This window comes from Chinchilla lanigera, unplaced genomic scaffold, assembly GCF_000276665.1.
Source record: "Chinchilla lanigera isolate Chin_1 unplaced genomic scaffold, ChiLan1.0 scaffold00044, whole genome shotgun sequence".
In the NCBI taxonomy this organism is placed as follows: Eukaryota; Metazoa; Chordata; class Mammalia; order Rodentia; family Chinchillidae; genus Chinchilla; species Chinchilla lanigera.
Genome location: NW_004955445.1, coordinates 15,546,486 through 15,558,338, shown reverse-complemented (window position 1 = coordinate 15,558,338; position 11,853 = coordinate 15,546,486). Strand labels below are relative to the sequence as shown.

Here is an 11,853-nt window from a genome sequence, read left to right as displayed (position 1 = left end):
GCCTTCCTTTCCTGCCAGTCTGGAGTGAGTGGGGAGTAGGGATCTGGCAAGAAGCAGCTGAGGCTCCACTAGCCCACGGCTTCCTTTCTGTCTTTGATGGTAAGAAGCAGGGACCCGGCTGCCCTTCTCAATGGAGCAGATACTTGGGGCGATAAAGGGGGTGTGGGTCTCACCAAGAGATGCCAGAAGGACAGAAAGACAAAAAACAAAACAAAACAAAAATCCACCAAAAAACAAAACACACACACACAAGAACCTCTTACTAGGACCTGGAGTCCCACAGAATGTGGAGAGAAGTCCGGAAAGCGAAGGGCTCAAACTGGGGACTGAGTCTACTTAGCATTTTCCCATGAGCTGATTTATAAACGGATTCACATCTCTGGCATTTCCCATTTGCTTCACTCTCTTCTCCCAAAATGAACAAAGGAGTCAAATGTGTAGAAAACTCAACAACGTTTTGCTTAATCGGCAGTCACAAAGATAACTGGCAACGCTGTCTTCCGGCTCTCAGGGAGCTCTGAGGACGCGTGCAGGGGGCTCTAAGGGGAGAAGCTGCTGGGCCGTGTGAATTTCCCAGGCAGTGAGTGGTCCGCAGCTGGGAAACGGGCACAGAGTAGTGCTCAGGAAGGGGCGGCTGTTAACAGAAGAGTAGCAGGAAAAACAGCTGCTGCGAAAGAAGCACCTACCAGGTGCCAGGCACCAGTCCAAGGGCTCAACCGCATGATCTCAACTAATCATCACAACCCTGAGTCACTACTACTATCACAGCCACTTCACTGAGGACTCCCAGATGTGTGAAAATAGACGCATCTGAACATTCCTCAGTCTTCAGACAGAGTTGTTTTTCACTTGTCTTTCAACTATCCAAAAGGTATTCATGAAAAACTAGCCCATTACGGGCACAAAGCTTTATTATTATTTTGTTTGTTTGTTTGTTTTTTTGGTTTTTCTCTGGTACCGGGAACCGAACTCACAACCTTGCGCTTGCCAGGCAGGCGCTTTTGCCGCTGAGCTACATCCCCAGCCCCTTGGCACAAAGCTTTATGATGGTAACTCTGAGGAGAAAATTCTTAAAAGGCCTTGGTTTATTATCACAGAGCTGGAAGGAACCTATCTAACAGTCACGTTTGGTTTCCCTTCCCTTTCACTGACAGAGTGACAAGGATTCCCTCGGTCAGGGACAGAGCAGGCAACAGCCCAGGGCTCGTTCCACACCATGTTCCTCTTCTTCCCAGTATGAGCAGCTACTTACAAGGTGCAAAGCTGGTTTGTTCTGGAGTGTGCTGGAGACAACCCTGGCTAGTTCTTGTTCCTAAAGAGAAAATGTGAGATCTAACAGACAGGACCAAACTAAGAAGATGATTTTTTTACCGGTCTCTCGTGAGTTCGTCAATGCAAACCACCTCATTCCAAGCCAGCCATTCTGCCTGTCATGTGCAATTCTGGGCCCTTTTTGGCTCACAACCTTGGTGTAGGGCCCTAGCCAGGTAAACAGAACCTCTTCCTTGCCTGCAGGGATTCTCTAAGGCCCTCTGCCACTCACAATTAAGGGCCAGGGAAAGGTACTGGGTAATGTCTTTTTTAAATACACACACATGTTCCTTTATAACTCTGGGAGGTACATGTTTGATATCAGAAGTCTTTCTGTTAGGAAGAAATCAAGCTCAGCACTTTGATCAAGCCCACCACCTTATTTTCAAACAGTCTGCCATAAACTGAGTTTCTCATCAGGCTATCTAAGCCTAGATAACTCATTTAAGACCAGCCTATGCCCCACATGACCTCTGGCCTTGCTGGCTCGTCTTGCTTGGTACACAGAATACTCCTCAGGCATCAGGATGTCCTCAAACATCCATTCCCTGCCTTTGATGGGAGTCCCAGTTACAGAGAGAATGTAGGGTCCTCTCAGAAATGAAAGCTTTTAAAAAAATGTACAGGCTGGTCTTTTCTCTTCAGGTCTAGAGAACTATAGCAAAAAGGCTGGGGGTGGAGAGGAGCTCTTCATCCACACCATAGCAAGAAGGGTGCTAACAGAGGAAGTCAGCATTTACCACTTCCTGTGGAGGGGGGAGCTGCTCTAGCCACCCAGCTGCTGCCCACCCCAGGCAGGTGCCCCTCCCAGCAGCTCAGCGACCACACACAGTGTCCAGATTGGGCTTTGGCAGCTCTCCCTCTTGGTAATTATACCCTGGGAGCAAACCTGCTTCCTTTTCCAGGGGAGGCAGAGACAGCAAGGAAAAGGGGAGCCCGAACATTCAAGCAACACCAGAGGCAAAGCCGCTTTTCTAGATGACTGCATGGGCATATTCCTACCCAAGAATGCTTCCTGACACACAACGTTTACTCCAGCTCTAAAACTCTTCAGTGGAGGTTACAGAACGGTGGCAATCAAAGCTTCCTTACTACCCCCAGGACGCTTAATGGGCTCATTCAACAAACATCTACTGGGTGAAAAGACACCCAGAAACCAAATGAAATGTGTAGCTCCTCACTTAAAATTCCCCAAAGCAAACCAGAACAGAAGCCAGTTCTCAAAGACACTTTTTGGTCTACAGCTATACCACTCTGAACATGCCCGATCTCGTCAAAGACACTCTTTGAACAACTGGTGAAATCTGAATATGGATTAGATATCACAACTTAATAATCACATGCACATGCATGGAAATAATTACATAGGAACATGTTCTTAGGGGATGCATGTTGAAGTATTCAGGAGTTGATGTATCTTTTTTTTTTTTTAGTACCAGGAATCGAACTCAGGACCTCACACTTGCCAGGCAGGCGCTGTGCCACGGTGCTATATCCTCAGCCCTGGAGTGATGTGTCTTATCTACAACTTACTGTCATGTGGCTCAGCAAAAACAACAATCATATTACTTATAACCGTATTCCTATAATTTACATATACAACTATATTAAATATGTGTGCATACATATAGTTAATGAGCAACCCCTGTGCAGCAGGCATTACAGAACAGGCTCCGTGCCTTCTTGTAGCTTTATTACACCAAATCTGTGGACTTCTCCCATGCGAACTAAAGCACACATAGCAGAAGGGCAACGTGACCTCAAGAAAGGAGGAAGGGAACTCCTTGTGAGAGTGTAATGTGTTTCTAGGAAGGACCCGGTTTCTGCCACGGACTAAGTACTTGTGTCCCCCCAAATTCATACGATGAAGTCCTACATACAAAGACATAAAGAGATGATGGCTTTGGGGGGGGTAATTAGCTCACAGGGCTCCACCCTCACAAATGAGATTAGTAATCTTATAAAAGACCCTGGAGAGTTTGTCTGTCCCTTCATTCATGTGAGGACACAGCAAGAAGATGGCTGTTTGTGAGGCTCGAGCCTTCACCCAAGGCCAAATCTTAATCTTGGGCTTCTCAACCTACCTACCTACCTACATTCCTAGCTTCCTTCCTTCCTTCCTATTTTGGTACCTAGAATTGAACTCACGTCCTTGCGCTTGCCAGGCAGGCGCTTGTGCCACTGAGCCATATCCCTGGCCCTTCCCAACCTTTAGAACGATGAGAAATACATTTTTGCTGTTTATAAGCTGTTTGTTACACACACATCTGATCTGATGAAGAGTTCCTATGAGAAGGCGGCACGTAGAACACCCTGAAGGCTTATGTCCCAGGAAGAACTGTGGGACATATGCAGCTCACCTGGAGCTGAATGGAGGGAGGATGCGGCTCTGTCCCTGCTGCTAAGGCTGAGTGGCCCTGAGGGCCTTGTGGACAGATGTTCCCATTCTTGCCTTCCTGCAGAAAAAGGGCCTTCGGAGCATGGAATGTGCTTACTTAACAAAGGAGAAAAATGCATCTCCGAGAGGAAGCTGGTTTGCAAGAAGAGCTTAGAAACGGGTCTTTTGGAAAGTGTCAGAGTCTGCAGAGCAGGGATAAACACTAACTTCCACGGAAAGTGAGGGAAATGGTTAGACAAGAAGAGAGAAATGAGAAAGTCAAGGGGAAACCACACAGCTACCAGACATGTCTGTGAATCAGGAGCACAGGGGCTACAATGAGGTAAGGAGCTGGGGGCCTTGACCTGAGGACTCTGTGACACGCTTGCCATGGACTGAAACACAAGGTGAAAGTTGAAGAAAGACAGGATAAAAACAGAAATCTGCATATAGCACAGATAGGTCCAAGAACGGGCTGGTAAAGACATTTTCTGATAATAAAATAAGAAGGAACAAAGAAGGATACCTTTTCCCTGGTGACAGACTTGGGGGACTGGGCCAGGCCTCCCTCTGGCCGCGGTCATGCACACTGATGAGCAAGAGCAGTTGTTATGGAGCTGCTGGGAGAGTGACGAATTCTTTGGGAACATTAAATAACTTCTACAGAAAGAGGAAATGACTAGAGTGGGTGGTCTTCTGCAGCTAAAGTAAGAAATCACACGTGGGCAATCCTACCAAGAACTTGTAGTCAGGGAAGCTGCAGCTGGTACAGCTCTGAAGAGACAGTGTTTGGAGAGCAGGAGTTTATACAGCAGCCTGGGAAGAGCAAATGTCCCCACTGGGATTTTCAGAAGCTCCTATTTGGGCAGGATACACTCTGAGGAGGTTAAAAGCTCACTGATGTGCAATCTGCCCATGCTTAAAACATCTGCAAATAAAATGTTATTGCTGCCCTCTAGAGGTGATAGTTATTTTAGTCCAAATTCATACTCATCTGTAAACTATAATTAACTTAGATTCGTTATACTCCAAGTATTCTGCCGATGTCTTTGAAGTCCCTTCCAGTCCCATGATTCTATAATAGGAAAAGGGTAGTGCCCACAGTCAGCTGTTTTTCATTGCTAGTGAGGATTCACTAGGAAGAAACATCTGAAATGGTAGTCAAAAACATTTGGATAAGACATAAAAATTTCCAATAATGCAATTTGTTAAAACACTGGAAACACACTGCTGGCCAGGGTTAAACTTTCTTTTCCTTGATAATTCTAAAAATAGGAAAAAACCCAGGCATGGTTTAATTGTTTAGGAGATAAAGTTTGAAAAAATGACAAGAGAAAGTCATACTGCTGGTCAAGAATCTCCTGGGCACCATGTATCACTGTTTACCAACTGCCTGTGCTGGCCTCTTTTCCTCTGCAAAACGTTACCCACTTCCCAGCTACCTGCTTCCCAACTGGGGCTTTCGCTTATGTATGCCGTGTGCAGCTCAGAGAGGATGCTCCCCGTGTCCCCACACCCATGACCTTCTTCCTACCCTCAGTCCTGGCTCCTTGGGGACAGCAGGAACCCTCTCTTCTCCACTCAGAGAGCTGATGTCTAATTTTCCAGGTTCTTTACAGCGTGGCCTCCTCTGCTTTGGTCTGTCTGAAAAATTCTAGGAGGCAAATGGAGACCATATTACAAAACATTCTGTCACGGAGTCTTCTGAGAAGAGAGGTGGTTTTTAGCTGGTTTGGCTATTTTCTCACTGAGGGCCCTCTGCACAGAACCCTACTGCCAGCCCTCACCTAGGCTTTCTCTTCACGGAACACCAGCATTTTTGCAGCAAGCTGGAAAACAGGCTGTGTGGGCCCTGGGCCCTTAAGATTAGAGCACTCAACTTACTCAGCAGCTTCCCAGGGCACTGCTGAATCCCCAGCCTGGTCTTCAAATACCTCTGCACTGCTACCCACCCAGCTGGTTTTGTATGTCATTGAGAGGGTTATACACCTGTGAATTCATTCTCTTCTTTCCTGTGTACTCTCTATCTATGCATCTTATCAGTCACATGTACCCTGGATAAAGATAAAGTAGATGAGCAAGTGAGAAAAGAAAAATCAAGAAAAACTTATCAGCTCAGGAGCCTCCTGAAGATTCCTAACTGGAAGGCATTAGAGCAAAGGCAGCAACGTAACTTGAAGGCAAAGTCCCAAAGCAGTAACTGACTAAGAATGGAACTGCCCACCCCCTGTGGTAATATATTAATTAACTTGGAACATTTTCATCAAGTGGTAGAGTTCATACAACCTAAAGACTTCTCGGTGAGTTTATAACATCCTGTGGGCATAACATTTTGGGGGCAAATGGGCCGAACTTCGGCACTTTTTTTTCGCCTCTTAAAATTGTGCATATAGACTATTTGGCACAGCGTTCTCATGTGGGCTGTAACTTCTGCTACTGGAGGATTTAACAAAAATTGAAACTTTAAAAAACAAAAACATTCCAAAACAAAATTAACTTGAAAATGACATTCTCTATCAACACAGATTTCTCCCAAATAGCTTCCACCTTGTTTCCCTCAGCATGTGCTGATCAAAAACGGCCCAAGTTAGGTAGAATTTAACAGCAGTCTTAGGCAGCACCAACAAACACTTACTGCCCCAAAGCCAGGAACATCTAAGGAGTAGTCAGCCTGCTGCCGCAGCCAGTCAAGCAGGCTCTTGCTTGGAATGGTTTTCTCGGCCTGGCCGTTGGCTGCTACTGCTGGCTCAGGGGCCGAGGTAGCAGGTCCTGGGCCTTCAGGGTGTGTGGTGCTCAAGGTGGCCTGTGCTGGGTCTTCATGGACTTCCTGGACAAAGGGAAAATGAGAAGCAGGTAGCAGGGAAGACACTGGAGTACATTAGTTAATTAAAACAGAAGGAACACTTGTAAAAGTTAAATATGTAAGGTGTTCTTTAAACTTCCCCTGGGGTTATAGGTATGCACCACCTCAGCTGGCTGCCACCTATTTCTGCTGACACGGCTGGTGGAGTGCTTGAATTAGATCCCTGCACAATCCCAACCGTACATACTGGATGCTCCTTCCACTGGAGTGCCCTTCTCCCTCATCCATGCGCTACGCTAATTCCACTGTGATTGCTACAATTTATTATTTTTATTTTATTTTTTGTCTTTTTGACAGGGTCTCGTTATGCAGTTCAGGCTGACGTTGAGCTCACTTTGTAGCCCAGGCTGGTCTCGAACTTGCAAGGATCCTCCTGCCTCAACCTCCCAAGTGGTGGGATTACAGTTGTGCACCACCATACCCAGCATTTTATTCCAATTTAGTCTACTGCTATCATCATCACTGACTGTCCTAGGCAACAATGGCTTCTCCAGATCCTGTCCCCATAACACCCTGGTCATGACTCTCTCATGTAACAGCAAATGCTACACTATGATTTGGTCACTCATTCTCCCTCTCCAGTTTGAATACCTGTCTTACTCATCTCTGGATTACCAATGCCTATAGTGGGGTCCACTTACAAAATACAAGGCCAAAGCTCAATCAGTGTCTGCATTAGTACCTTTAACCCATTCACCAGGGGGCTCTAATTCGTATGTTTTGCTGCTGGGCAGCTCTGAACCACTGGAGGTACAAGCCATCTGATGGGACAGTCACGCCTGTATCACTGGTGGTTCAAGCTGGTGGAAATGTGTTAAAAAACACTGAAACTAAGGAAACAAATTTTAACCTGTCATTCCATTGTAATTCTATGAGTGTCACAAAGACGTCATGGCTTTCTACTTCAAAAAAATGTAACTTCTTGAGAGACTAGCCAGGGAAAGGATCTGACATTTAAAACTCCTAAATTATATAGAAAGTCTAAGAAGAAGATGTATACCAAGTACTATGACTGAAGCAGTGAAGCTCTTAGGATCTAGAGAATAATATCCTTGGTTTGAGTTTCCTGCTTGGTCACTTAGCAGCTAGATAATTTTGAGCACATTATTTAATACTTTTAAATTTCAGTTTACTCCTCTATAAAATCTATCTTCACAAGGTTGTTGTCAAGATTAAATAGGACAATCATGAAAAATCCTGACCACAATGCCTGCCACACAGGTACCCAATGAATAATGGCCATTATTATTGCTTTTAAAACATGGTAAATAATTCCTATTTTGAGGCTCAAAATTCAATACATGGGGACACTCACAACATTAAGCATTAAGCACATTATGAAGGAGATTTCCCCTGGTCATGCAGTTTCTGGCAACAACTGTTCACGAAGATCCCGAGTACGCACGCGTGCATGTATGGACATATGTATGGCGTACTGGGGATTGAACCCAGGGCCTATGCACTGAGCTACATCTCTAGCACTATTTTATTTTGCCTCCTGCAGTCCTTACGCCTCAGCCTGCCAGACGGCTGGGATTATGGGCGTATGGCACCACATCTAATGTCTCAGTTTACAGTGCACTGTCTCAGTGTGGTCTCCGGGAGTCCTCACAGCAACCTTTTGCATAGCTGTCGCTCCCCACTTTACAAAGAACAATGTGTGGCCTACTCTGCTGTCACCCAGTATCAGACAATACAGGTGGGGATCTACATTCAGGGGGTCCTGACTCCTGTTCCTTCTACATCTTGGCTCCTAGAGAGCCTCACTAGGCAGGAGAACCAGAAACTCAGCCCTGTCTTCTTGCTTTGCTTGTTCAATTGTCAGTGGCCCTGCCAAGACACTGGAGGTTTTTGGTTGCTTCTATTTGAAATGACAAGACCTTATGGTTCGTTTCTCCAGGTTGTATGCAGATTAAGGACCAATAATGGCTAGTGTCTCTCTACTTCTAGAAACGGTAGAGGGCAAGTATCTCATAACGAGAAAATAAATAGGCCAACCAAAATCGGGATACGAGATCCACAAACCAAAATACTTAAGTGTCTGAGGGAGAAGGGTTTACTTCTCTCTGTAAAAGGTCAAAGTTTATACTTAGTGGCCTTGCATACTCACCAAGATTCCTGCCTGAAGTGTTTGCTCCTTCAAAAAGATGAGGTCCATCCCGCCTTCAACATGTTTCCGTCTTCCCCTCCGCCTCCTCATGGCAGCATCATCTCGTCTGAGGCTTCCGTTGACAATCTGTCCAGTCACTGGGTGGATCAGGCCAGCTTGCAGGATCCCAGACAAGTCCATGCCAAGGGCTCCTTGAAGTGAACCGATAGCCCCAATCTTAGGGGTGTTGGCACTCACTGGGAAAGGGGATGTGGCTCCTGGGGACCCCTCTGATGAGCAGGAGAGGTCTATAGCTGACTCTCCATGCCAGCCATTGAGGACGATGGGGGGGTGCCCGTGGGTGGCAGAGAACTGTTCTAGGCTCCGAGCCTTGGCATCCCTCTCCACCTCAAACTCATAGGGACGTCTGTGCTTTTGTTCATCTTTTGTGAATACTGGAGCTAAGAAGCTCTCCTGTGAACACACACATGGCAAAAGAAGTTTGAATGCCACTTTTGTGGCTGAAGTAGCTCTTTCTCCAGGTTTGATTTCCCCACTCATCTTCTTAGAAGTTCTATGAACTCAAGCCTCCTTAAATGTGAGTACCACACCATCTGGATAGCTTGTTAGATTCTACTCTGGCGGGCCTAAGAGTCTGCATTCTTAACAGGTACCGGGATGCTGAGAAAGTTGCCAGTCATAAAGTACACTTGCAGTTGCAACACTGTAACTCTGATTCTCAGCCTCAGTTGTAAATAAGAATCATTTGGGAAGTTAAAAAAAAAAAATCCCAATACCCAGGCCATAGCCCTGACCAATGAGAGTCAGTAGCTTTTCAAGGTCCCTGTTAATTTTGACAGCAGTCAAGTGTGAGAACCAGTGTACTAATAACTAACTTCAAAAACATTCATCATGCTCAAACAGAAATATTCAATCTTGCCTTGATTTCCAAATTTCTACCAGCTGCTACTGCTCTCTCAGTCATCCAACGGTTGAGTACATCCATCACTCCTCCTCTCTATGTATTCACTAGTCATCAAGTTTGTCCCTTTCTTTGTATTCACTCTGCCTCTAACTGTGCATCAGTTTCCCACTTGGTCTCCAGCTGAGGCACGCCTCTCTCCTCCCATCCCCTCTCATCCTCTGCCAACCTACAGACTTCAGCTGAGTGCAAAACCCTGCTTTTTTACCTTGTGCTCTGGTCCTAAACTTCTTAATAGCTCTACACAGCCTACAAGATAAGGTCCAAATTCTTCAATTAACAGTAATGGCTTGACAAAAACAATATATAAAACCCAAAACCCCAAAAAGCCCACTGTCCATTCAGTAGGCACCTGGTGAATGAACAACTCATCTATGAAACGGACTGTGGCCACAATTTCTTGTTCTGTGATCCACACCATCTTCGTGGCCTTACCTTTTGGACCTGAGCTGCCAATGTCGCACCGTTGCTGAAGCTGTGTTCTGCTGCTTCTGGCTCCGGGAGACTGTTCCGAGAACCAGCGCTGTTGACTAAGACTGGGGTGGACAGTGTGCCCGAGGGCTCATACTGCTGGCTAGATGGCCACTTTCCCTTCAACACCACATGGCAGATGCTATCTAGGCGATTAATTATCACACGATCCTGGGGAAAAGGACACCGGCTTTGAGAAGTAAGAACCAAGTTACCCAAATTCGCAAAGTTCTTTGAGATCAAGGGTCAAATTTTCTGACCAGAAGGAGGTGACCAGAAAAGAGCATTCAAATGGGAAGGGGACCAAGAGACGGAAGGAGCAGAGGGAAAGGGGGTAGAGGCTGAAAAAAGAATTAAGATGCACTACGTGCATGTACCAACTTCCCACAATAAATGTAACTGTTATGTACTGCAAACACGCACTACTGAAAATAATGATTAAAAAATAAAAACAATATATGTGAGTGTGGGGAAAAAAGAAGAGCCATCAAACATACCACTTTATAAGCCTTAAAAGTAAATTTCTAGTCTGGACAATGAAGAATAAATTAACAGTGTTGAAACAGGAGTACAATTTGACACATCCATCTTATGGTTCAATTAAGAGCATAATCTTTGATGCTAAATGTTACATAACTAATACCCTTTAAAATATTGAACATTGCTCAGTTTGCTTCATAGAAACACTTTACAAGGTTTGAAACAATCAGAGCTAAAAATGCTTGAGGTGGAGTGTGCAAGCTCTGGGAGATACCTTTGGCCACTCCGAGAAGGAGTAGAGGGTTTTCTCCTGCAGCAGCTGAGCAATGGTGGGAGCTCGAGCCTCCTGTGGGTCATCCCCAAGGTCTCCGGCAATACCCGAGGCTGAGCTCTTGCTCTCCTCTTCTGAGTATTTCCCTGGATAGTCTGGGAAAAGAGGTTAAAAAACCACCTAAGCATCTGGGAGTTATTAGTGATCTGAGAGATTAGGATATCCGATTTGATTTTTCCTGAAAATTAACCCATTTTGTGCTATTTTAAACTGAACACTGATGATCGTATCTTCTATTTCCAGGCAGGAGAACTACATTAGTGAGACCATAAAGGCAAATCCTGGTCTATGGTTAACAAAGCAAGTCATCTACTAATCATCTGTAGCCACACCTCAATAACAAAAGAAGGGAGAGGGAAATTTCTATGTATCCAAGAATAGGAGGAGGTGAGGGACCATATTTCTGATCAGTACAGCAGAGAAGAAGGTGAGCATTACAATGTTTTATTTCGTATTTTTATTTTTATTTTTTTGTTTTTTTTCAGGTACTGGGAATCGAACTCATGACCTTGCACTTGCCAGGCAGGCCCTGTGCTGCTGAGCTAAACCCCAGCCCCTACAATGTTTTGACACATTTGTTTGACACAATGTTTTAACACATATCTCTTCAGAGATATGGAGATTTCACTTCCGGCTGTGCAGTATCCTGGGGAGCTGCAGAGACCCCTTACTATGAACAGGCCTTGTAAGGCATGGTAGACTTGAGGATAAACGCGAACCATGGCCTGCTCCCCATGTTCTCACAATCTCACAGGGGAAGACAAGAAAGCAGTAACAATAAAGGAATAACTGAAATTATAAACCATGACAAGTGCTATAAAGAGGAATGAAAAGGGGAATAAGATGGGGAATAAGAAGGGAAGAATCTACCTAAGTAGGCTGGTACAGAGGAAGGAAGGGGATTCTGTGTGTGTGTGTGTGTGTGTGTGTGTGTGTGTGTGTGTGTGTG

At 45.3% G+C, this 11,853-nt stretch overlaps 1 protein-coding gene and 1 long non-coding RNA gene across 9 annotated transcripts in view; both read right to left on the bottom strand.

The window, feature by feature from the left end:
• The window catches only part of Chd6 (chromodomain helicase DNA binding protein 6), a 216,337-nt gene that overhangs the window by 18,072 nt on the left and 186,412 nt on the right, over nt 1–11,853 (bottom strand). For 6 of the 8 annotated variants that reach the window (XM_013518270.1, XM_013518274.1, XM_013518271.1 and 3 more), the window contains 5 exons: nt 10,848–10,999; nt 10,058–10,264; nt 8,662–9,114; nt 6,324–6,515; nt 5,223–5,342 (listed from right to left, as the gene is read on the bottom strand). In XM_013518270.1, the coding sequence (XP_013373724.1) occupies nt 5,223–5,342; nt 6,324–6,515; nt 8,662–9,114; nt 10,058–10,264; nt 10,848–10,999 (1,124 nt within the window). The remainder of the gene's footprint in view (nt 1–5,222; nt 5,343–6,323; nt 6,516–8,661; nt 9,115–10,057; nt 10,265–10,847; nt 11,000–11,853) is intronic. The other 2 variants (XM_013518272.1, XM_013518273.1) reach the window with 2 other exon arrangements.
• LOC106149415 lies at nt 437–5,215 on the bottom strand. The gene is made up of 2 exons (XR_001235581.1): nt 3,672–5,215; nt 437–1,312 (listed from the first exon to the last, which is right to left on the bottom strand). It is a non-coding gene; the product is annotated as an uncharacterized LOC106149415 (long non-coding RNA).